The following is a 26720-nucleotide window of genomic DNA, read 5'->3' on the forward strand; positions in this document are numbered from 1 at the left end:
TCTTCCTTCCCTTGTCCAGTGTTATAGCAAAGCGGACGTGGCGTCTTGGTGACCAAATCGAAAGAAACCAGCGACGTACTCGGGCACAAATATTATGAATATGGCGGGCTTTCTGTTCGTTGGGTATCCTGTTTATCGCTCGTTTGTTCCGATTATTAGTGTACCAATGAACGAGCTGTCAACTCTTTGTTGCTGACGCATGCCTTGACTTTCCTACGCATTCTTCTATCTATGTACTCATTTCTGTCGCGGTGCGCGGTGTTGCTGTTTTCCTGCGCCATGCAGGCGATGGCTCCCGTACTCGGCTACTGGAAAGTCAGGTCCCTGGGACAACCTATCCGCAACCTGCTCATCTACAGGGGAGTCGAGTTCGAGGACAAACAGTACGGAATCGGTCCCCCGCCCGACTACGGCAGGTCCGCCTGGCTGAAGGAAAAGTCCACGCTCGGCCTCACGTTCCCCAACCTTCCGTACTACATCGACGACGACGTTAGGCTGACCCAGAGCTTGGCCATCCTCCGCTACCTGGGACGAAAGCACGACCTGGCGGCCAGGTACGTCAACGGTATATGCCATCGTGTTGAAAAAAGAACTAGATAACAATATAAACTCTGCATAGATTGCTACAATATTGCTCTTAAATAGAAAAGTGTATTTCGTTTATGTTCCTTTTTAACAGAGAATTTTGATGCCAACCGCTTCTGTGGTTCATTGGCTGTGTTCTGCTGCTCGACAGGACATCGCTGCTTCAATTCCCGGCGTTCGCGGTCGCAGTTAGATGGGATCAGAATGCGAGAACGCCTGTGTACTTTATCGGCACGTTAAAGAAGACCACGTGGTAAAATTGAGCATGGCGCGTTCCAATACGGTTTCCTTGGAACACCAGTTTTGCTTTGAGGAGTAAGGCTTAATATACCACTCAATCAGTGCAAAATTAGACGCTTACGCAACTGGTACGCGATATTCTTGTTTTTTTATTCTTATTTCTTAGTTCATTCTGCGCTATCTGTGCCTTCAGTTCCTTCTCCGTTCTTTCAGTTTTCAGCAAAAAGTGAGTCGTATACAGGGTAGCCTCCAGCGGGGAGGGGGGTGAGATAGGGGCCGGGGGCGGGGCTTTATGCGATCACCAACAATATTATTTCTCAATTGTTACACATCAGAAGAAAAGAACAGCGATTCAGTTGCGAAGTGCTGCTTCTGTTCGGCCTTCACCTTGCTGAAAAGAAAGAAATATCTAAGCAAATAACCCACGACGCATTTCCGATTCCTGGAAATGCATTGTTCGAAGAATAGTCAGCTCAGAGGTTTGGTGGGCCTTATTAAGAGGGACTATGAAAAAAGAAGTTTTATGCAAAGTGACATATATGTACATATATCAGGACAGCATAAAGGAAATTACTTGTACTTACTAACTGAATTAAAGAAATTGTAAATTAATGACAATCAAGGAGCATCGCACGCGTAATGCGAAGACGTGGGATCGTTGCCCACCTGCGGCAAGTTGTTTTTCACCCACTTTCATTGCCATTAAGTTATAATTTCTTTAATTCAATGAGTAAGTACAAGTAATTTCCCCTATGTTGTCCTTGGTGTCTTTGTTGGCTTCTCATGGTATAAATTATAGGACGGAAATACAGATAGATACAGTCGTATGTCTGAACCGCGGCTGGCTCAGGACAAAGTGGTTGCTATAACGAAGTATAAGCCCTTTGGGGTGTACCTTGTCCTCAAACAATGATCATCAGCTGCATGTATTGCCTTCGATTCCTTTCTTTAACACCCTGCGCTCAGTGCTTCCCTGTCAAGAACGCTGCATCACGCACATGCCGTCAGTCTTCTGGAGGTAACGGGTGCGCAAAAACGTGCACATGTGACTTGTGTACGTGTGGTGCAGGGGTCTGTGCCAACGAAATGCAGGTGTCTTCAATGTATCCACGTCTCAATCAAAGTGCGTTTCGTAAAAATGTAAAGACAGCCAATTTATTTGCGGAAAGGCAGAGAGGCAGAGACCAGCTCACTCTAACCTGGTACTCTGTCCAGCCGCGAAGTGAATGGAAATGGGATGATGAAAAGAAGGAAATTTACGCGTAAAAGCCCCCCTTCGTTGCCACCTTCTGAAAGCCGCTTGTCTTGTCCGCACTCTAAAACTACAGTGTATCCTACAGAGGCTAACGCTACCATTATAATAATTGTTCTACAGTTCGTTTCAAGTGAATGACCAAGAACAAATTTAGCCTTCTCTTAGTGGTCGGCCCATGACTCGCTCAGCCTAACGATGAAAGCTGCAGCTCCTGCCATCCCTATGTAGGCAACATTCATGACTCGGACCAATGTCGCTGCTACCCCTGAGTTGTGCATGGCTCCTGGTGAACACGACACCAAGGATAATACAATGCAACATATTTGATTGCTTGTATTTGGGTTTGGAGGCATACGAAATTTTATTTCTGTGACCCTTGCGTCAGTCCGGTTGGGTCCACTGGTGAACCTTAATGTTTCACATCACGCAAACAAGCAGAATTTTCGCGTGGGCACGAAAACGCGTTAAGAACTTCGGAGGTACCGTTTCTTCAAGGCGTTCTTGCTGCAGCGTCTGCTTGTTCATTCTTGATGACGCCACGGGACGCATCTAAACATGGTAAAGTTATGTTAGGGTTATTTGCTTACGCAAGGGTAAGAAGCTCTAATTTCTAGTGCTAAGATGTAACATGCACTTAGTCCCATGACGTAACTACTTTCTTCCCCGGTAAACCAAGAGAAGCTGGAAACATTCTGAGCTATAGGTGTATAAGGTATGCTTCTATCCAGAATTAACCTTCTTCATGTATCTTCCTATGGCGCAGACCTAGGCAAAGTCCGAAGCCAATGTCAATGCGAGCATAAGGAAGAATTAGATATTGTAAAATTTTGATTTAAACTATTTTACGAGATTCTGTAAGATACAGATGTGGCAAGTACTTCTGAAACAACATTTGGTGCTACTGAGAGAGACGCCGGTCTCCAGACTAAGCTCTCCTGTTCGGACAACACCATCAGCCCGATTTAAAAAAAAAATCGCACTTTCTCCCGAAAGGCCGAGCACCGATTGCGATAGCAAATTAGATAGCTGTGCAAAGTAAGGATAGTTGTTTTCTCAGCCATATAAATTTGTAAACATTCGCTTACTAACTAAATTAACAATGATAGAATGTGTAAGCGTGACTCAACGAGGACGTAGAAATAAACAGACACACAGGGACAGCGCTGTCTTCGTGTGTCTTCTTCTTTCTACGTCCTTGTTCAGTCGCGCTTACACATTTTATCATGCATTCAAATCAACTAGCCTTTCAAAGTGTCTTAACTAAACTAACCAGCACGGTGTCACGCGCACAGGAAAACATAAACACATCTCGCTCGGTGAGCGCGGAAACTCGCTGTGAAAAATTCTGGCGTGAGCTGGGAGTCGTGGCAGCAGCAAGGCGAATTGACCTTCGTGCTTGTCTCGCTTCAGTGCGAACGAAACGTCGAAAGCACCGCGCATACGAAGCTACCGGTAATGCGCGCGCTCTGCAAACATCGCAGATCGCTTTGAAGATGAGGCCTGCGCCGGCGCGCACTTCCAACGCCGAAGTAGACGCCGCTGTTGTCTCCACCCTGTACGAAGCGGCGGGAGAGGAGGACGGCGAGGCACCCTAGCAGCCGCCGTAGAAGAACGCCCCTCCTCGCTCGCCTGGCCACCCTGACCCGCGCGCCACAGGGGAGCGCACGCATCTGGGCCATGTTCCTCGCTCGCGCACGTGAGATTGAACCGCGTTCACCGGCTCACCCTCACACACTTTCACGCATACGGAACCTCACGGCGACGGCGACGGCAGAAATGCGTCCGAAGTGTCCATATAAGTGCTATCGCAATAAAACGCGCCAACATGTGAACTGTTGTTTGTGAACCCTGCCACAGATATTCTTCGCATCTCGATAAGTCAACTTCGGGCACTTTCACGCATATCCGCCTGCATGTGTAGTTATTTTGTAAATGCACTAACAACTTCTATATACGGCAACAGATGAGCCTTGGAAGCGGTGTGACGCTTTTTACGACAATTTCTGCCATGCATATGTGCCTACAACTTTAGCGCAAGCGTCCTAATTATTCAACAGCCAGAGTCACACTGTCCTCGCTACTTTGTCTCTTTCTTACAACCAACCAGGAATGAGCAGGAGACCGCAGAACTGGACGTGATCGAGCAGCAGGCCCGGGACCTGTGTCTCAAGCTGATCAATGCGGCCACGCCGAAAAGGACGAGTACGGTCTCGACTCGTACTCCAAGAAGGTGGGCGATGTCCTGAAGCCCTGGGACGACTTCCTAGCCACCAGGAAGTGGACGATGGGGGACAGGTTGACATACGTGGACTTCCTGCTCTACGAAGGGCTTGACTGGCACCGACAGTTCAAGCCATGGGCTGTGCAAGTCTACGTGAACATCGTGGAGTATCTGAAGAGATTCGAGCAGCTCCCCAACATCGAGGACTATTTCAGTTCGGGCCGCTACAACAATTGGCCCGTCCTGGGCCCCATGAGGACGTGGGGCTACAAGAAGCATTCCAATTGAGATGCGTTGGCTGTTGTAGCTGTTTGCTTCCAAAATAAAGTGTTCCGGTATATCCTTCGTCAACGTTGACAGTTTGACACCTGTTCAATAGGCAGTGACCATATCCTAGATCGATCACTTCGGAAGACGTCCCTTTTAGTGCACATTGATTGACTAATATCATCCTCGATGATTCGCACCGTGGTTCACCAGGGTCGCACAGTAGGGCCTTTTTGACCTTGATAAAACGCTCCGGTGCGTGCCTACGTAGCATCCTCGAAAAACAGGATTTCGCGTGTTGCGTGAGGGGAGAGGGCGTTCGTTGTCCGCGCAAGCTCTCGTCTGCGTTGTAACTTCGCCTCGGCAATCACTACACAGAAATCAACGTATAAAGAAAGAGAATAAAGTCGAAAGGAAAGACGTTGGCGGTAGTGAGTTTCAAACCTACGACCCCACGCTCAGGAGGCGAGTATATTGCCCACTGGGATAAACCAGCGCCTCCCTCCTATAGCAGCAGGCTAGTGCACCCTGCTTTGTGACATCATGCTACTTGGACCGAAATTTTCATTGCAAATCCTCGCGTGACGAAAGCGGTGACGCCAAAATCACCGATTCTTACTCGGGAGTGTTCCCATCTGATTCTACGGCAGTCGGGCAAGGTAGCATGACGTCACAGATCGAAGTGTGGCGGCCTTGTGTGTATGCCAAGCGTCTCAACGCGCTCGCTTGCTCGCGAGGAGCTCATAACTAGAAGGAGCGCTCAGTGGCGTTGAATTGACATAATGCTTTCGCATTCACAACTCATAAGTGCTTAGGTGTCCTTGAATTTCTTCGTGTTATATCTACATAATCTCTTCTTTTCCCTCTTTTTTTTCTTTTTTTTTCTTTTTCTGAGTGGTCTCCGGATGTTTGCTGCAGCATAGACATGCCTCATCCTGTTGCGAATATTTGCTCCGGTATGTTTTTCTCCTTAGGCAACCGGCTCGAGTCTTAAATATCGTCACTGCCCTTTGCGTTATTGTACAGGTTTTCCCTTCTAATTTATTCCTTCCCATTCTTGTAAATCTCCGTGGTCCTTTTTGTTTCCATTCTTTGCATCCAATTCGCTGTCTCTGTTTCTTTCGCTTTCTCTCTTATGGCTCCTGGCTGTCTATTCACCCTTTCAGTTACCCTGCACTCGGTCGCCAACTTTCTCGACCTCTTCCTCCATTCTGTGTCCACGCTTTTCATCTACAGGTACTTGTGCACTTAAGCCGTTCATGTATTTTGATCCATGTTCCCGAGTCTCTTTTCAAAGCTAATTTTGCTCTGCGCTTCTCTGACTTCAAAAGAGACCTGTGGGAGGCGGCGGGAAGAGGTAGCCGCCATGGCCACGGGGCCGATTTACGCTCGAGCCGCCCGTCGCCGCAAGCCGCACCGCACGCTCGCGGTCGCGCGAAAAATTGCACGTATCCAGCACTTGTGCACAAATTACCATTTACACTGTTTGCACAGTGTATACCTTACACATTGTAAACCGGAATTTGTGCACAAGTGTTTGATACGTGCAATCTGTCGCGCGACCACACGCGTGCGGTGCGGCTTGCGGCGATGGGCGGCTCGAGCGTAAATCGGCCCTAAGCCAGCCATGGTGCGGCAGTATCTCTGGAGCGGGCGATACCGCGGCCGCTTAGGTCGAGCGCGCTAGCGTGTTCTATTCTTGCCCCACGTGCTCGTGAGTTGCCGTCCCCTTCACCGGCTCTGGAGGCGATAGTCGCGCTGCCACAAGACCCAACCCATGTTACCCTGCACTGCCTCATTTGTGGGTTTTACCGTGGACTGCCAAAGCCAACCGGCCTATACCAACCTTTGGTTAAATGCCAACCTAAACAAGATACCCGATTTGAAGCGCAGAATGGCATTTGCGAACGTTGGTGCTGGCATCATTACTTCTTTCCAGATTCTACGCACAACCTCATATTTATTGTAGCCCCAAAGTGCTCTATGTTTCATTATTGCTGCATTACGCTTCCCCTTTATGCTCAGATTATCTTGGTGGGTGCTTGAGCAACTCTTTCCTTCGTGTATGTATGCGCCGAGGCAGTTATATTGCTTGACTATGGGTATGACTTGCTGTTGCATTGACACCACGGAATTACTCGTTTCTTCATTAAATATAATAATTCCCGGGTTCTCTGTGCTAAACCTAAGGCCTAGATTTGTCACTCCGTTGCCACCGATACTCGCTAGTGTCTGTAAATCTCTTGCATTGTCCGCTAGTAGCACTGTCATCCGCGTACATCAGCACGGTGACCGTCTGTTGTACCATTTGTCCACGCGTGTAGTATAAATCAAGCCCTAATTCGCTGTTTTCCAGTTGTCTTTCTATGCCATTAACATAAAGCGTGAACAATAATGAAGACAGAGGACATTCTTGCTTCAGTCCTTGATGAATTTCTACCCCTTCATTACGTCTTCGGCCTTCCGATACAAATTGTACTCCGTTCTCTCTCTCTCTCTCTCTCTCTCTCTCTCTCTCTATATATATATATATATATATATATATATATATATATATATATATATATATATATATATATATATATATATATATATATATCCCTCAGCAGCTCAACGAAGTCGTGATCTCTGCCTTCCCTGTCTTCGCTGCCGTAGGCTCCTTTAATATGTACAAATGGTGAAATGGTATCCATAAAAGTCTATTCTGAGCTACTGAAATCGCTATGCACTGAGTTAGTACAAAATATGTTATCCTCTAAGCGTCTCCCTGGTCTGAAACCTTTCTAAATTTAATTTCCCCAGTACATCATTTTTTCCCACCCACTTAGCTCTAAATTTATGGGCTCCATTGTCACTCTATATATCACCGACGTCACCGTAACTGGCCTGTACGAGCTCGTCTTATCCTTATCACCTATGACTTTGTAGGTGAGGTTAATCTTGCTTTCATGCCATCCAACCGGAATTTTCTTCGCTCTAATCAATTGCTCTATGGCATTAGTCCGCAGCTCCTTGCTCTTCGAACCGAGGTTTGATTAACTGTGTGAGCATTTCATCGGGTCCTGCGCCAGTGTTATTAGGTACATTTTCTTCTGCAGTTTTTCAGCAAAAGCTTCCTTTGCTAAATTTTGATCTCTCAGGCTCCTCTGTTGTTGGATCTGTTGGAGGTTTTTTTTCTTTCTTTTTTTTTTTTTTTTTTTTTGCCGACGTTGTCCCTAATAACGTCTCTGATGTACTGCAGCGTTCGAGAAGGTCCAGTTCACTCCGCCTTTAAATGCGTTAGCATTCTGAGGATACTTCCCGCACTTTCCGAACGGCAATCTATATATCTATGTATGTTTGTTTGCTTTTATCTATGAAGAGGAACTTGGGGAGAGTTGTTGGTAATTCATGTTTTGAAAACTAACAGCGCTACAACACGACACAGCGCCCTTGTCATGTTCTTCTTTGCCTAAGTCCTTGTCAATTTAGCGCTGTTGCTTTCCAAAACACACATTTGCATCTATGTTTGTATCTAACTGTTTTACTGCCTGCCTGCGTCCCTAGGTATAGTCAGTGGTCGAAATGGTAGAGAGTCAGGCTGCGCTGAAGCAACATGGTTCGGAACCAACCATCGGACCAACGTGGGCCGCTGAGTGTGCGGCAGTGTGTACATACGTGGCGCTCTTCGACAAACCTCTTTCACGCCGATGTGAGTCACGCTAGATGTGGGTATAGGTAGGTACCGCTGTTGGAACCAACTCTGACGCCGGCTTGGAGTACCGTGTATGCGCCACTCTGTCTGTTCTGGTTTCCAGTGAACCTCTTTGATGCCAACTTGGGTCACTGGGTGTGTGCCATCACGTATATGCCGCTCATCAATGAACGTCTCTGACGACAGCTTGGTTAACTGAGTATCTTGCCAATGTGCCGCTCTACAACGACGAAAAAGATCCCTTAAATTTATCCGAGGTTGAGCAGAGTCAAACCCGCGTCACAGGGGCTGTTCAAGGACAGCAACTCGACGCTTAAAAAATTTGGTGGACACTCAAGCTTCGCCTTTAAAAGTGGAACGCGATAGCATTCAAAGATCCCTGACTGCTTCTCGCGCTTCCCGGCCACTTCAGCTTACGTAAGCGTAATGTTTACAGGGAAACTTTGGTGGCGAACGCTATGCACGAATGCGATCGAGCTTTATGGGCCGATCGCAAAGGTAGCGCACAGCCGCGCAAAAAAAGAACATTATTTTCAGGTTTCTATTATTATTTCGCACTTTTAATATTTCAGCCTGATCAGATTTAACATAAAAGGCATGCGCGTCGGTGTTTTGTTTCGTGACCTTTGTTTGCGGGCTATCATTCTCAAAATCTCGAGGAATAACTTTGTCAAGAATGTAAGACAAGGTGTGAGCAACTTTAGCGATAGAATGATGGGGCAATATGACCCGCATATACCGCATGCCATATAGCAAGGCGTGCCACATACATATATCTAAATATATACGCAAGATTTATTGGCAATCCCAAGCATCTGAAGTCAGACCGATGGTCAGAGCATCACCCATGAAGGTGTTCTTCGAATGCAAGCGCGATGAAATCCTAAAGGTAGCGAACATCTTGAAGTCAGAAAATTATATAATATAACCGACTTCAAACTGTGCTCTACACAGAAATATAGTTGAATAAACTTTAAAGCTGAACTACTTGTTTCAACTAGCAAAGACTGTGCTGCCAAACAGCTTGGTCCAGTGGAATGTTTACGGCAAAAGCTGTAAACAACCTGGGTTTGTGCCAGAGATGCTTTAGCGCACTGCGTCAATATTGAACCCACTGCGCTAAAACACACTCTATCATACTACTTCCCTTGTCGCCATTGTTCCCGTATGCGAGCGCCGACACTTCAACCAACATAACTGCGTTCTTCACAGGTAAATCAGGTAATGACTTTCTGAACTATAGATGTATATGTTTCTATGTTGAATGAACTCTTTTTTTATGTAAGCTTCCTATGTGTGGTCACGGGCACAGTCCGGCACCAATGCATTTCTTTTCGCTATATTCATCGGCGCCAATTTTCTGCACCAGCGCAGAAAAATGGCGGAGATGGTGCGAGAACTACATTAGGATTGTTTTATGGGCATATATAAGCTAGAAATGTCCCAAGTGCTTGTGACACAAAATTTTATGTCACTGAAAGAGGCGCTACTGGCCAGACTAGGCCCGCGTGTTACGATACCAACACCATCAGCTAGATGATAGAAAAATATGTCAACAATGTGAACTGGCCTTTACGAACACTGACAACGAGAATTTCCGTTTCTCGAAAGAGCGACTTCAGGCTTTGTTTTAACCCATGTCCGCCTGCGTATGTATAGCTCTTCTGTAGCTGCACTCACTACTCCTCCGCACGACACCAGATAAGCCTCGGAAGCGGTGTGGCTTTTTTTTTTTTTACGACAATTTTTGTCACATAAATCTTTTCCCTCAACTTTAGCGTGAGCGTCCGTATATTCAACACGCGTAATCACACTGCTCTCACTACGCTGTGCTGAAATGATGATGCCTTGTCGTGGCCGAGTAGCAGCGCTAAAAGTTTTTCATAAAAAGGGCTCCAGCGAGAACTCGCGAGCGTACTTTGAGATCAGTACGCCTGTTTGCGAACTGGAAAGCGCCGTTAGCCGTCACTCGTACTCAACTGCCTCAGCATGCCTCGAGATGAGAGAGACACCCTGAATACAAAGAGACGATACCGGACAAGGGCGACGGAATTAACAATGCGTATATATCTTGGGGTATTTTGTCTGCGGTGCCTGTGGCACGCGAAGTGATGGTACGGGGCAAATTGTTCTTCCGTTTTTGAAAGCTGGGTTAAGACAGGACTTTGGTTCGCGAGGTTTCTTTGTTTTCTTTCTTTGTTTTCTTAAATTCGGTGAAAATAGTATACAGGAGAGAGAGAGACAGAAGAAAGGGGAAAGGCAGGGAGGTTAACCAGATGGGAAGATCCGGTTTGCTACCCTACGCTGGGGAGGGAGGGGAAGGGGAGGTAAAGTGATAGCAAAGTAGAGATAAAGAAAGAAAGGAGCATATACATACAGTCACAGTTGGTCACTGTCACCGCATAGCGTCACCGCCCAGCACAGTAACACTTGCAGCACTATAAACACCTGTTCAGGCTACAGCCGCTTGTCCAATTCTGTTGCCCTTAAAAAAACTGCAACAGTGCCCTCGTTGCCTTCCGCTGCGATGGCTTTTGATGTCGGCATTCTAAAACAAGTGCCTCTGTTAGAGGTCTTCGGTCAAAGCGCGCTATCGCGATTGCGAGCGATCGTCACTGTAAATTGTAGCGAGGACAGTCCCAGAGAAGGTATTGAAGAGTCTCCTCGCTACAACAGTCATTATACGAGGCGTCATCGGCCCATCCGATTTGGAAAGCAAAGGACTTGGTGAACGCCACCCATAGCCATATTCGACAAAGCAGGGTAGCTTCGCGACGGCAGAGTCCAGCTGGAATGCAAAGGCGTAGAGAGGAGTCTAGGTTGTGCAGCCGGTTGTTTTGAAAACTTCCTGCGTTCCACAAGGAGAACGTGATATCACGGGTGAGCATTCGAAGTTTTCTAGCGGCATCTGTGCTTGATAACGGTATCGGCTCCTCTATGTCGCCTTGAAAAGCCGACCGAGCAGAGTTATCGGCGTGTTCATTCCCTGTGACGACGCAATGACTTGGAAGCCACTGAAATGTCACGTGGTGTCCTTTCTTAGTCAAGGTATGGGTTAGTTCTCTAATCTCGAATACCAGTTGTTCGTGTGGTACACGCCGCGTGGCTGATAGCAAAGACTGCAGATACTGCCTTCGAATCATTGGATACTGACCATCAATAGTATGCAGGATATTTATTACCGGGTCATACACAATATAAGGCATATAGGATAGGGATTTGGCGATAGTGCCGGTGAGCGCATACGGCTATATCGTAACACATCCCTAGCATAAAACACTGGAACCGACTGTAGCCTAGACGGGTTCATGCGGTAAAGCATTCCGCCAGTCGCTGCCAAAAAACATTCCCGTGTGGCACGAACGTGCGTGCCCACTCAAGGAAGCGTGGGCGTCTCTGTCACTGCAACCAACCAGGGCTGAGCCGTGCCTGGGCAGCAGTCGTGGTTGACATTGAGGAGAGCGTGCCACGCTCTCGACAATTATCGCGCTTCGCACAGGTGCGAGATCTCGCGCGGAAGGGTTCGCATCACGACTATGCCTCGTTAATGGCGTCACTTAATCGCACGTCGTTGTTTGTCTCCCCTATTTGGCTTTCCGTGTGTACGTAAATGCAGAAGTACGAAACAGGTGCCTGCTAAGCGATGGAGAGGCAGTCGAGTGCTTGAGTTTGTAGCGAGACGTGTTCAGAAACGCTCGGCACAACAATAAGCATTTCCGAAGTCCTTGGCAAGCAAACCTTGAGGCGCAGAAACACACAACGGAAGTACTACGTAGAGGCATGAAAAAGAGCAATAGTGAGGACGTTACGCCTGTTTAACCACAGGCTGGCTGTCCGGCACGCTCACACGGCAACGAGCTGGCTTAAAGCGATGTCGAATAACGCTGTTATGTGTAGATACGAGTATTTCCGAAACCCGCCACGAAATAAAAACGAGAAAGAAAAGGAAAGAAGGGGGAACGCAACGAACAATAGAACGAAAGAACGTCAGGCGTAACGTAACGATCAGGACAGAGAGACACTGTTTTGGGTAGAGAACAAACTGGTGTATCCGATATTACAGTTGATATTAAGAGGAAAAAATGGAGCTGCGCTAGCCATATAATATGTAGGGCAAGTAACCGGCGGTCTACAAGAATTACATAATGGGTTCCAAGGGAAGGGAGAAAGAGAGAGAGAGATAAGAACTTTAGTGAGGAAAAATAGCGTTATGAGGAAAGCGCAGTCGAGGAATTCAGAAAATTATAGGTCGTATGACGGAACTATAAGAAATTTGCAGGAACAACTTGGAATCAGCTAGTGCAAGACAGGAGTAATTGGTTATCGCTGGGAGAGACACTCGTCCCGCAGTGGACAGAAATATAGGTTGATGATGATGATGATGATGATGATGATGATGATGATGATGATTTCCAAAAGTCAAACGACACAGTGGTCGGTAGCTCGAGTGTCATTCCGCCTCCGTCCTAAACTTGAGTGGTAACCTTGACGCACTATAGAAGTGCCTAAATCAAAAATGGGGCTGACAGATGGAGTAGCACACTGTGGTAAAAAGGTTATAAACAGTGCTAAAGTGCCTCAGAAAGGCTGGTCAACGTTTCGATAGGAGGACCTATCTTCGTCAAAGGCGGACTTTACGGCGGATTTTGGCGTCCGCCTTTGACAAAGATAGGTCTTCCTATCGAAACGTTGGCCAGCGTTTCTGAGGCACCTTATCCCTGTTCCTAACCTTCATACCATAAATGTACCTAGTAAAGTAACTTTGCAGCTAACGTTAGAGACAGTAAGGAGATAAAAATAACAAGCTTGTGTGGGTACATCTGTCACAAAGCTTGTGTGGGTACATCTGTCACAAAGCCCAGATGGCGTTAGCAATAAAATGCTTCGCAATCTAGACGATAACTCTATAACTGCCTTAACTAACTTTATGCAGAAGTGCTGGGAAGAGGGTAAACTACCAAAGCAGTGGAAAACCGCTAAGGTGGTGATGATCCCAAAACCAGGCAAGAAACTCCAGATAGAGAACTTAAGACCTATCTCTCTTACCTCTTGTGCAGGCAAGCTTTTGGAGCACGGTATTCAAACGTGGCTCAATAACTACATGGAGGATAATGACCTCTATCCTCATTCGATGGTGGGCTTTAGGCCCAGGCTCTCCACCCAGGACGTGATGCTGCAACTAAAACACCAAATCATCGATTCGGAAACGGGGGACGCAAAGGCAATCCTAGGGCTTGACCTAGCGAAGGCCTTTGATAACGTCACACATAAAGCCATTCTTGAGAACCTTCAGGACTTGGGAGTAGGCGTACGAACCTACAATTACATTAGGGACTTCTTGTCAGACCGAGACGCAAAAATCCAGATTGGAGAATGCCAATCGGATGACATTAAACTAGGCAGCAAAGGGACCCCACAGGGCTCTGTGCTCTCGCCCTTTCTTTTCAATGTATGGCCATGATCAAACTCCCTGAAAGACTGGAGGCTATTGAAGGACTAAACCACAGCATGTACGCTGATGACATCACGTTGTGGATAGCTAGGGGCAGCGATGCCCAAATAGAGGAAACCCTCCAAAGGGCTATCCAGGCAGTTGAAGGTTACGTCGGACCTAGGGGACTTAAATGTTCACCGCAAAAATCGGAACTGCTTCTATACCAGCCGAAAGGTAGGGCCAGTAAGGAGGAACCGCAAATCTCCCTCACAGCTGGAGGGATCCCCATTCCAAAAGTGGACAAAATCAGAGTTATGGGACTTTTGATTCAGGCCAACAGCTTTAATGGCGAAACAATAAGGAAACTAGATGGCTGCGCAGTGCAGACCATAAGGCCGATCCGCAGGATTGCCAACAGGCGGTCCGGGATGAGAGAAGCGAATCTAGTTAGGCTAGTCCAGGCCTTTGTTATAGGTAGAATAGCTTATGTTGCTCCCTTCCTCAGTTTTAGGTCATTCGAGAAGAAGAAGATTGAGGGCATCATACGTAAAAGTATAAAACAGGCGCTGGGGCTTCCCATCGGCACTGCAAATGAAAAGCTTTTTAGCTCTAGGGCTCCACAACACTCTTGAGGAGATTATTGAAGCAGTGAGGATCTCGCAGTATGAGAGACTTGCGGGAAGCCCTACGGGCAGGAAAATCCTAGCTAGGCAAGGCATAAACTATGAGGGGCAGGAAGGCATCAAAGTCGACCTGCCGCGAAGCGTGCGGAACCGACTAATAATACCACCACTACCTCAAAACATGCACCCAATCCATCACAAGGAACGCAGAGAGAAACGGGCCGAAGCTCTTGAGAAGCGTTTCAAAAACACGAAGGACGTGCTCTACGTTGATGCTGCAGACTATGGCAACGGCCGCATGGTCCTAGCTGTAGCGAGCGCTGAAACTAGATTGATAGCCAGTGGCACAGTTCTAACGGATTGCTCTCAGATTGGAGAAGAATCTGCCATAGCACTTGCAATTGCAAGTACTTCAGCCAAAATTATAGTCAGCGACTCTAAGGTTGCGGTGATCAACTTTGCCAGAGGCAGAATTTGTCCCGAGGCGAACAGAATCCTGCAGACCTGCAGAGATAGCAGGAAAATTGAAATAATCTGGGCACTTGCGCACGCCTCCCTCGCTGGGAACGAGGCGGCCCACGAATTAGCTCGAGGACTTACATTCCGAGCCGGTGGGCTAGCCGAAGGCTTCACGGGGCGGGACCGCTTAGTGTGTTACGGAGAGATCACACAACACTACAGACTAGGGCGGGTTAAATATCCTCCGGCTGATATATCCTGAATAATAAGTTGTTTTCGTGTGTACGAATAGGACACATTCCACATGACACAAGACGTCACGAAGGCTGGCGTCTTCAAACAAGCGTTGAAGTGCTTTCATTGCTTTGTGATGCAGTACTTTTGATGGCAACGGGCATAACCCCTGGCAAGTCAATTAGTTCTACGTAAATCAAGTAAATGGAGCTCTTGTTCGAGACAGTATCTCTTTTAACCGACCAGTCGAGCAAGAACAGCTTCTTTAAGAAATACAGAACTTCTTAATATTTTCCGTGCGATCAGTCACATGCGTTCCGACACTTGTATGACCACCGCACCTTTTTTAGAATGTACTGCACGTCTGCTCGACTTCATTTCTGCCACAGAAGCACACACGGCGCGGCGCGCAATCACGGAGGTGCGTCGTGCGTTTCTAAACATAGAAGCTGCGCGTCGCAGATATACCTAGATATGCCACGTAAGTTCATGGCCAGCCAGCAGGTGGGGCTACGGGATTTCACGGTCACTGGCTGAGATCATGCCTGATGAGCAACCCGCGGGTGACGCTTAATCTCTTGGTTTTAAACGAGCGAACATGATGAAACGCAGCAAACTTGGACGGCAAACCCGACAATGCGGAAGCTAACGGCTTGTCTTGCCAGGCATCCGGTTTGGGTTGGCAATCTATTGCGCGAAGGCATGCGCGAGGAAAAAGCAATGTCAAACAGCGCCGCCGTGTGTGTGTGTGTGTGTGTGTGTGTGTGTGTGTGTGTGTGTGTGTGTGTGTGTGTGTGTGTACACGCACGGAGATAAGCGTTCTCAGACAGCCGCGCGCACTTCGCACGCAGACAAGCTCACGCACACTCGAGTGGCGGGAGAGGGGGTGTACTGGGTGTACAGAGACCGGGCAAGTTGCGTCCCACACTCTTGCATTGACGGCGGCGGTGGCTCTGGCTTCTGCCAGCGCAGAGGTCAAAGCACCGTCAAAGACTTGATGGGGGAGAGGGCAGACCTCCTCCGCTACAGCCAACACCACCTAACAACCCTGCGCCGGCGTCCGGTTCCCTCTCTGGCAATTTCTTTTCCGTTTTGTTCGTCGCTTTTGGGTCTGCGTAGCGTTTTTGCTATGGATGTACGCAGGAATCACGTGGCACGAACAATGAGAGAGAGAGAGGCACGGCCAGACTGGCTTGTCTGGGAGGTCTTTCGGCGTGGTTCGGCGGCTTGGGTACGCGATTCACTCAGTTGCCGGTGGGCTGTACAGCGAGACGCGTGCGAAGTCGGCCACAAGAAAGTACCGAATCCGCGGTTGCCGTTGCTTTCGAGAATTCCCGAGAATCGAGGCATCTGAACGGTGAGTGCGGGAGTTGTGGGTTTGCGCGAGAATGGGCGTACCGCGTCGAGAGACCGATCGGCGAACGGCCACGACAGACGCGAGGGTGCACGCAGCCGCGACGACGCGGCCGAACCGCCCCGCCCCGCATTTAATAGTCGTCGCTTTGCGACAAGCGCCGACGAACTGTGCGCCACAAAACGCGAGCTGCAGCGCAGTTCTGGCCAGGCCTGCGCGCGTTGTTTTGAGTTTGTTTCTTAGTAAAGCGCACTTTAGTTGTGCAGTCACGTAGGTCATTTCAGCGCAATAAAAAGGTACAGCAATAGCTAACAAACACCAGTGCGTCAAAGTAAACCACACAAAACAGCGTGTGCTGAGCTTTGAACTTGTGTGCCCTGAACCCATGGTGCGCGCGTAGTGCCTTCATTAGCTTTTCTCCGGTAAAGGTACTCGCAACGACATTGCGGCATTCGTTCTTTTGGTACCTTGGGCCGTATAACGTAAAACTATTCCTATAAGTTTTTATTCCAATCTCCTGACGTCAAATTTGCGTAACCGCCGACGCGAGCATCGGGTTAGTCCCCCGCAGGATTGTCTGAACAAACCAATCAAATGCTCCCTTCGTTCATAGGAGGTCACTTTTGTTCGCTTGAAAAACGAATAACATTGTCTGCACTAAGCTGTTTGCCTTGTCTAATTGGCTCACGAGAGGCGACGAGCATGCTCAAGTGGAGAGGAATTCGATGGGGCCGAACCACTGCACTGAATATCTATAAACGGATGAAGAGGGTGGTGCCGGCGTCTGCGATTGGTCCGCTTTCTCTTACTTAGCTTGCGGTGGCTCGTCGACAATCGCGGCGGCATGCAACGGAAGCCTAAGAATGACGCTAAAACGGATTCTCAGCAAAGAAGAGTTGGCAGAACGAGGTCGTAAACGTGCCGAAAGTTCTCGAAAACGTTACACGGCCACGCAAATAAACGCATTCTCTCCGGCAGGGGCGACTAGCCAGTGCGGGACCGATCGGCGGCAGCCATCTTTTATTCCTTTCGGAACGGGGCAGCCTGCGGCTATTCAGAAGAAAACTCAGTTTTGTTCGGCATATTCATGCATCTTTAACGCGTACACGTCAATTTGACGCGGTAGGATTTTGCGGTTTTGTGACGTCGCGTGAGAGGCAAGTGAAGTGGGTGCGGCCCGAAAGCTTTTGACTAATAGCCGAGGGCTAATGACGAAAAGGCGTCGAATCAGAAATAACTATTTTTGTTTTTTTCGGTCAATTTATGCATAATCAGTGTGTACACGTCATATCAGATGGGGAGCTACCCCGGTTTTCGTGAGGTCACGTAACAGACAGGTGAAGTAGGGGTGGTCCAAAAAAGTTTTTGACCAATCGCGGTGGGCTGATTGCAGAATTGGAATAGAAAAGTTTGGAATAGTTTTACGTTATAGCGCCTATTTTCTACCAATCACTGGCGAATTACGCATTCTACGGCGACAACTCGTCTACATGTACCCAAGCACATAGAGGAATGTACAGGGTCAGTCGTTGCAATGAATGCAATGATTCGCGCTTCTGTCGAACACAGCGTCACAAAACGTTGCCACCAGCGCGAGAATCATGCGATTAAGCGAAACCATAAGCTAAATACGCGACTTCGAGCTAACACTTCCGACTTCTTTTCGGCACTGCCGCTAGATGTAAAGCAGCAATAGATATTAGTAGCAGTAGATGTTAAGTAGTAGTAGTAGTAGTAGTAGTAGTCAGTGGTTCTTAATTAAAGAAAATATCTAAGAAAAGGCAAGGAAGAAAACTGCATAGGCCAGCCGAACTGTGTCTACACTCGGTGAGCAACATAATAATTCAAGCTCCTCCCAGAAAACGGCACTCACTCTGTGCCTCCAAACACATTACCGGGAAACACCAATATTTAAAGAAGCCCGCCTCCGCTGTGACGTCAAGAAAACTAGAGAGAACGTGTTCGGCTGACGCAACCATGAAAATTATTTTTGGGCTGATCAGCGGTGCATTCGCCAATGCATTTCTTAGCTTGTCACCTGCTGTACAATCGGAGCGGCCACCAGAGGCGGAGGGATCACGTGCTTGACAAGACAGAGATAGAGAGAGTATACCAAAAAGGATAGAGTAGACGGGAAAGGGCTATCGATATTCTATATATAGAGTGCCTGCCTGCATAAGTGCCTCGTAACCGCATGTTATCACGATACTTGGAACATTACGATACCGACGACGTTGGTCATTGTGAGTTTCTGATGATAGACTGACCACCATCTCAGCCGTTTTGCTGTTCCATGTAAAGAACTTGCAAATTTATTTTTCATTTATGTCTCTGTACTCGTGACAGCAATATGCGTATGCGGCTTATCGACTGAGCAATTATAGCGAGACGTCGGCTCGCCAAGGACAAGTCAAGTCAGGTCTGATACAGCTGGCGTTTCCTGCTTGAGGGCCTGGCAAGCTTCGAGGCCTCTGCCTTATTTTATGTGTACATCAAAGCAGGTGCCCGTAGCAGCGACATTTGACTGCCGAGCATACTTCCTCATACTGCGACACTACCGCGAATAGGCTCACCTCGGGCAATAAAAAAGAAAGGGTGACGAGTGGAGAACGCTGAAACGACAGAAGGTGGAGCCGAGTTGTCAAACGTATTTAGCGAGACTACACTGCTATTGAAGTGAAGCTGCGAGGAATCCTTGTAACAATGCGGCTCGATCAGAACATTGTGCCAATAGGCGTGGCATAAAACGTGACTGTGTACGACAGAATGCAACAGCATCCCATTTTGGGAGATTTGCTAGACACATAATGGTTCATCTTCGCGTTTGCGGGAGATTCGTTCGGGCACGGTTCAAATTGCCCGACCGTGCCCGCCTGGTGTACAACACTATAATTATAACTACCACAGCACGTTGATCTTAACCAAAATGCTGCTGCATATTATTAATATCAAGAAATATAAGTTCAATATGTAGGATGAGGCAGGCGGAGACCCTGCCGCAGACTACAATCGAACATAAAAGAAATAATAGAGCAAAATTAAGGACGCGCACGACACAGGCCGTCGTAAAATAATTCGTTGGCAAATCTTAACGCCCCCGAGGCAACACAGAAGTCGTGAGAAGTGCCGCAGCGAGTGGCTCAGAATTAATAGTGACCGTCCGTGTTTCTTCAACGTGCACTTAAAGCGTGACAAACAAATTTTCAGCTGCCGAACGCCAAGTATCCACTGAGCCACCACTGAAGGTGCCCTAATGTGGGTCGCTGACATAATTTCGAAGGGCGAATCTGCGTGCCTCAGCACGGGTAGCATCCGAGGCAAGAGCTCGTCTGATCCACTGACCACGCGTTAAAATAACAATAAAAAAAGTGGGCCAGACCTATATATAGTACTTTCAAAGGAGTCCCGGGTGAGTGAATGGTGGCTTATCCTACGGCGTGACCCCTTTCTTCGAAACAAATGGGCCGGCCTATTAGCGGAATGGCGAACAAAGCTACGCAGCGTGTCTCGGCGGCTCCAATGAAACGTGACGCATAAACCAGTCCAGCAAGCCACTGCTAATCGATCCAACTCTATTCCTTTCAAAGCCTGGTTACTGGGGCATGGGAACGAACGCATTTGGCAGTTATACGCCCTCGCCTCACGTCTGCACGACATTTGTGCGGGACCAAGAAAGTAACTACACGTAGAATAAGCCAGCAGACCGGTTACGTTATTTGTTGACTGCAATAGTGAACTTCAGCAGAGTGCTATCAGTTTTTCAATGTTACTTCATACGCAAGCGGAATACAGAAAGAAAAACTGTAGTTCTTTTTAAGGAGTACTCGCACTAAAATTCGGTGCTCCGCTTTTCTTGCTTTTTGCGTGACTGTTGACTCCTTAATTACAATGCGAAGCCTCATCCGGCAAACGCTGATTAAACGAGACCCGCTTACTCGCACGTTTCAGGACATGGCTCCCGTAGTTGGCTACTGGGACGTGCGGGGCCTGGCGCAGTTCATCCGCAACCTCCTCGTGTACAAGGGAGTCGAGTTCCAGGACAAGCTGTACAAGTTCGGCCCGGCGCCAGAGTTTGACCGCTCCGACTGGCTCAAGGAGAAGTTCACGCTGGGACTCAAGTTCCCCAACCTGCCGTACTACATCGACGGCAACGTCAAGATCACCCAGAGCTTGGCCATCCTGCGCTATCTGGGAAAGAAGCACGACTTGGCCGGCAGGTTGGTGGGTCGGTGAACCCCCGTGTAGCGCGACAACCGTGAATGTGACTCGTTCGTTTCATCACGATCACCATCATTGTTATCATCTTAGCTACGTCCACTGCTGGAAAAAATGGCTCCCCCAGCGATATCAAGTCGCCCCCCGTTCTCATACGCTATAAGCTACCCCCCCGTACTTATTCTATCTTCGTATGCCTGAAGATCTCATTTTACCACGCCACTTAATCACCTGCCTGTCATCGGCCGCATCCTCTTTCCCTTGGCACCCAATGCTGTCAACTAAATATGCCACCGGCTTTCATCGTTGCTTAGGTATTAACGCCGCAGTAAAAACACGACACGGAAAGGAAGACACGGTGAACATGAGGGCAGTTACTCTCCTTAAATATCAATCACAAACCAACAGAATTTAAAGCAACGCGAAATCACACAAAATTAAAACTGAAGTTATTCATTCAAAAGAATAGAAATAATTTTTCGTGTAATGCAAGCGTTTGTGTTCACTGTGTGTTCCTTTCTGTCTACTATTTGTTTTATTTTCTTTTTTCTCCTGCGGCGCTAATCCACAAGACATGAACACCTACCAGATCGCCAGCTCTGCTTACTTCTAAACGGTATCTGCTCAGCGCATTACATGACCGGCCCAATTCCATTTTTAATCTGAACTATACAAAGTATTCCATCCACGTTTATGCTCTCATCTGCTCTCTAATATCTCAGCTTCCGCGTTCCTCTCGCCTAGTGTTACGCTTAATATCTTCCCCGTATAGGCGCGGCCTTTATTAACTTATTAAGTTTCTTTGGTATTCCCCATGTTTGGCCCTTATGACTTAATACATCCCATAGCACACTTGCCTAGAACGCGGGAGTTTGCGGCGCTCTAACAAATAAGCAACCACTTTCGCGTGTCTTCCTATAGTACTTAGCCGATGCTAGGACTCCCTTACTGTAGGGTAGGCTAGCTGAAAAGCTTAAGCTGATCAGTTAAACAATAATAAAAGAAAGCAGTTCCACCCAAAAGACGAAGCACTGACAGCGATATCAAAGTATTGGCAACTAGACGAAGTAAGGTTCGTGGTTTTATCAGCCGTAGAAATTTCAGTACACATTAGCTTACTAATTAAATTAACAAGCGTGGTGTCACGCGCACATAGGAAAACATGAACAGATGTCGCTCGGTGACCGCGAAGACTCGCTGTCACAATGCTGGCGTGGTGAAGAGCGCCGGCAGCGGGGAGCGAATGTTTCCCACTGCCTCTCGCTTCAACGCGCGTTCCGTGCTGCCTCTCTCGCGCTGACTGACGACCATTCTTTATTGCATTTTCAGTTGAAGCATATAGAAATCCCAATAAGCAGCAAAGGTAAAGAAATGTGCAATGACATGCCATTGTCGTTTGCAGTTTATCACACGTTTGATGAGTAGCGCGTTTCGCTGCAATGTAGGGATCCAGAACGCACGCTTTAAGCATGAATCACCATGTTAGTGGACTAGGAAAGCTTCAATTTAACGAGCACGTTGCTCCAGGAGCGTACCTTTCTTTTTTTTCAACATATGGTGTGCAGCCATAGTTTCTGCCAGGTGACTTGCGACTGATCCCCTTGAGCAATTGAGCGTGTTCTCCTAAACGCTCATTAATACATCGGCCAGTTTGCCCTATGTAGCAGCGCCCACATGAAAACGGTATCCTATATACTACTTTACGTGTGCAGTTTGTGAAAGGTCGTGCACGTTTCTTATCACATTCGTGCTTTTTTGAACCTTCTTTGATGTCATCAACGCAGATCACCAGCTACGGAACTCCACTTTGGTGTCACGGCGCTTCACTACACACAGTCATCACTTCCTTCTTCCTTTCTTTTTTCTAGTCTCCCTTTCCCTCACCGCCAGTGTAGGATAGCAAACCGGACGTTCGTCTGGTTGGCCTCCCTGCCTTTCCTCTCTTTGCTATCTCTCTCGCTCTCTTTTTGTTCACTCTACAGCAAATAGAAAGTTTACTGCATGCCGTGAATACAACCTTTATTCCCATTTTTCCTTAGATAGAGAAACAAAGAGGGAAATGTAGGGAGGTTAGCCAAGGACGTGCCCGGTTGGCTACCCTACACTTGGGGAGGGGAAATGGAAGAAGAGATAAGGAGAGAAAAGAAGAATACTAATCAGTCATTCACAGTCAGTCGCACAGGAATCTCCGCATTCACAAGCGTTCGCACAATCCAGTGTCCTTCAAGAAGCGCAGAAGGGCTTTTGTGTCCTTTTGCATGCAAGAATGCATAGGCCTACGGGAAAGATCGTGCACGTATGGAATGCCAGCCAAACTAGAATGTACACTGCGTGGATCATTATTGTCCTCGCTATCTTTTTGCCGTCTCATAGTGGCTGATAATCGTTCCGCTATGGAGGTTAACAGCGGTGTCGGATAGCCAGCATGCTGTAGCCGCTGCGCTTTGCGCAGAGAGCTACTTCTGATTTGATGGTGACACGAACGGTCTACTGCTCCCTTGAGACAAGATTGAGCGATGCTTCGACGAATTTCGAATGGGCGGACGAATAAAGTAAAAGGCTTTTGCACGAGCAGGGTTTATAACATCAGCACACGGGGTCTAAGCTAAAGTTCAATTCCATGTCCAAGAACCGCGACTTATCGTCGGGTAGTAGCTGAGATGTCAGTAGTAAACGCTTCATCTCGGAACGAAATGCGTCAAAAAAATCTCATCTACAGATTACTGTTGGTCAGTTTGGTTAGTCCGGTGAAAAACTAGGAAGTCTTCAACAAAGCGGAACGTTTTGACAGCACCTGTGTTTCGGAGGCTAGCCGTAAGGCACCTGTCCTATCGTGCTAATAATAGATATCGCTAAGTACCGCTGCTAGACACGACCCAATGCAAACGCCTTCGGTTTGAATGCACAAAGTATCCTTATGACTGACGAAAGTTGAGTGAAGGTAAAAACTAAGCAATTATAAAAACCTGTCTAATGAATGCCACACGTGTTCTGAAATAGTGTGCGCCTAAACCACTCAATGCACTTGCTAGCTTCGTCGCTTGCAAACTCAAGTGGCAAAGAATAATACAAATCCTTAACGTCCACTGAGAAGGCGCTTAGTCGCTCTGTACATAGGGATTACTATATATTGCACCTGAATATGCAACAAAAAGTGGTTGTCAGTCAGCGCTGCGATGTACGTACGTTATCTGTGCTTTCCTCCTGTCCTTCGCACTGTTTTTACCTCCTTCGTGACATAAAGCTGATTATTGGAGAAATTGATGGCATAAGTTATGTTTTCCGAGTTTCGCGCAAAACCTAAATGGTGGTGACGTTGCAGCTTTTAAGGTATTTTCACGCCTTGTGGACGTTTCTATGAGTTCCCAAAATTTGCCACGTTGATTCTTTGCTTACTTGCTAAAAAAGCGCGATCCTCCCTTATTGACGCGTATGTTTAACTATCCCAGACATTATCTCCAAATCTGTGGTGAAAAGAAGTGTTGGTACAGAAATTTCTATGTTGCGTCGTCTTCCGTATTTGCTAAATGCTTCGTTTCCGGCTTTCCACGCCTATGCTCTCAGTGTATGTGGAACTATAATCCGCCAATCCAGCTTACTTGTTATATCTTCACGTATAGCGCCCCCTGAAGCATTTCGCAAAAGGAAATGGCTATGCCACGCTCAGAATGAGGCAGTGAGACGCGAAACTACTTCTCCTTGTTCTGTTCTCCAACCTGCGACCGCGTTTCCCAGGAACGAGGAGGAGACCCTCGAGCTGGACGTGCTCGAGCAGCAGGCCCGGGACCTGTCGACGCGCCTGCTCACCTCCACGGCACCGACCCCCAACTACGAGGAGGTGCTTAAGGCGTACGCGGACAACATCGACAACGTGCTCAAGCCCTGGGAGGAGCACCTGGCCGGCCACAAGTGGGCCCTGGGCGACAGGCTCACGTACGTGGACTTCCTGCTCTACGAGGGGCTCGACTGGCACCGCGAGTTCAGGGGCGAGGCCGTGCAGCGGCACCCACACATCGTCGAGTACCTGAAGAAGTTCGAGGAGCTGCCTAACCTGAAGGAGTACTTCGCCTCGGACAAGTACCACAAGTACCCCATCGTGGGCCCCCACCGCAAGTGGGGCTTCAAGAAGTGAACCGCCCTGCCGATCGCTTGCTTCTCGTACGTGGGATCACCTTTAGCGCGCTAGCGCCTCCGAATAATAAAAAAGGCCCGCTACTTGAATAAACTGACTCTTTGAAAAATCAGTTCTGCCAAAGCCGGCAAGGTGGAAGGGGTTTCATGAAAGAAAAAAAAAGTGCCATCCACTTGGACTGTAACCCGAAACTACAGAAGAAGCTTCGAAGAAAAAATCTATGTAATTTGGGGATTGAACCCGGGACTAACGCCTTTCCGCGGCAGTCGCTATACCATCTGAACTAACGATAACTCTAGCAAATCTAGGTCGAGGCCAGATCGATTTGATAACTCGAAGCGTAGGGACACTGAATATTGCAAAATGGTTTTGCCGAATCCCGCAAGGTGGAGGGCGTTTCGTGCGTGAAAAAATGGCATCCACCTGAACTGCAGCACAAACGTGACTCACTGCGGCACGTTGGTGCTCTAGAATTAAGCCCTCTTATCCCAGTATTCAAGAAGGTATGATACCTTCTAGAAGGTAGAATACCTTGGATAGGGGAGGTAGAATACCACTACCTTGACTCGACGCTTAAGCAACTCCGCCTCAACCCATTGATGGATGCTGAGAGCACCCCTACCGAAACGAGGTGGTGGGTGATGCCCCCAAGCTCGCTATTTTTTCCCTTGTGCTTCGTTTATTATCGGCCCTTAAAGGGCAAGGGGTGAGACCGGGCAAGTTGGCGATCCATAACGTGCTAAGCGTGACAGCAGGCGAAGGACTAAAAGGCACGACGAAGACAAGCGTTTGTATCCGTCTCGCCTTTCCGTCCTTTGTTTGCGGTCGATCTGTGTAGGTCATTTTAAAAGGCAGAGAAACAATTTTCCAAAATAAAGGTGAGTTTTTAGCGAATCATCGTATCTTTTCTCCGCCTGAATGCGAAAATCATAGTTTAACAGGCCACAAGTCACGACAAGTCGCTTTAGCTCAGCGAAAGATGAGCAGCAGCGGCATCGAGAGACACAATGGGCCCTAGCGGTGAAGATGTGAAGACGATTGTGAGGTCATCCTGTGTATCGGCGAGGCGCGCGAATCGCGGGCAGCGCTCCCGTGACTCCTGCATTGACGGCATTTTGTCGTTCCAGGTATTTCGCCACTGCGCTCGGCGTGCAAGGGGAGAGGAGATTAGACTGAAATTTATGCTGTGAATGCGAAGCTTGCCATGCGCACAGTCGAGAAAACTTCGGGAGTTGAATTGTGCTGTGGTAGCTTTCCAAACCACCGTAAATCTTCTAATCCCAAAACTTGTTGATCTTACCTTTAAGATCCGTGGTTCATGTTAACAGACCATGAAATCCGGAAGTCATTTATTGCCCTAAGGAGTACTATTTTAATTCAGCTTGCTGCTTGCCCTTGCGCCGCTATACTCCAGCCGTCATTTATTATTCTACACGGAATAATAATTGACTGCTCAGTAGCAGAGCTCCTCAACTGAAAACGTCACGGCCTTTCAATGACCCTCCACGACGATGTGCTAGAGTAATTTTTGTAACAAGTGACATCATTTTTTAGGACTTAGTCCAACCGCAGGCTAATGTCGGAGACACTAAACTCACTATAGAACTTCGCGTCTGAAGCTTCCATAGTGAGCCGCCATATCTCAGCTGCCTGCTCCTTACTCACTTCCTCAAACAGGCCTAGCGCCACAACATTATATATATATATATATATATATATATATATATATATATATATATATATATATATATATATATATATATATATATATATATATATATATATATATATATATATATATATATATACATATACATATGTGATGATGATGAATTGCCGAGGAGCTTTTATTGAAGCACAGTTTCTTCTTCATTCGAGAGGTGGATAATGTATATTAAGCATATGCAGTATCGCTATTCGGTGGTACTTCATCTACCTGGTTCTTAGTCGTTCATAGCGCCACTACTCAGTGGAGTCGAAATTGAAATTCAAGCCTAGGCCCGACCG

General features: G+C 47.6%; 1 protein-coding gene and 1 pseudogene across 1 annotated transcript; both read left to right on the top strand.

Annotated features, from left to right (window-relative positions):
- The first annotated feature begins 262 nt into the window (after positions 1-262).
- On the top strand, positions 263-4647 carry LOC126544729 (glutathione S-transferase Mu 2-like; annotated as a pseudogene).
- Positions 4648-16207: 11560 nt separating this feature from the next.
- LOC126544801 (glutathione S-transferase-like) lies at positions 16208-24806 on the top strand. Its single transcript, XM_050192290.3, has 3 exons — positions 16208-16369; positions 20315-20583; positions 24317-24806. Exons 2-3 carry the CDS (start codon positions 20318-20320, stop codon positions 24711-24713), a joined length of 663 nt encoding a protein of 220 aa, XP_050048247.2. The 5' UTR covers positions 16208-16369; positions 20315-20317; the 3' UTR covers positions 24714-24806.
- The last annotated feature ends 1914 nt before the right edge of the window (positions 24807-26720 follow it).

This window comes from Dermacentor andersoni, chromosome 3 (assembly GCF_023375885.2).
Source record: "Dermacentor andersoni chromosome 3, qqDerAnde1_hic_scaffold, whole genome shotgun sequence".
NCBI classification, from domain to species: domain Eukaryota; kingdom Metazoa; phylum Arthropoda; class Arachnida; order Ixodida; family Ixodidae; genus Dermacentor; species Dermacentor andersoni.

Coding starts and splice junctions, on each gene's coding strand:
- LOC126544801 (XM_050192290.3), top strand. CDS start 20,318: ATGGCTCCCGTAGTTGGCTACTGGGACGTGCGGGGCCTGGCGCAGTTC. Junction 20,584..24,316: donor AAGCACGACTTGGCCGGCAG/GTTGGTGGGTCG, acceptor CGCGTTTCCCAG/GAACGAGGAGGAGACCCTCG.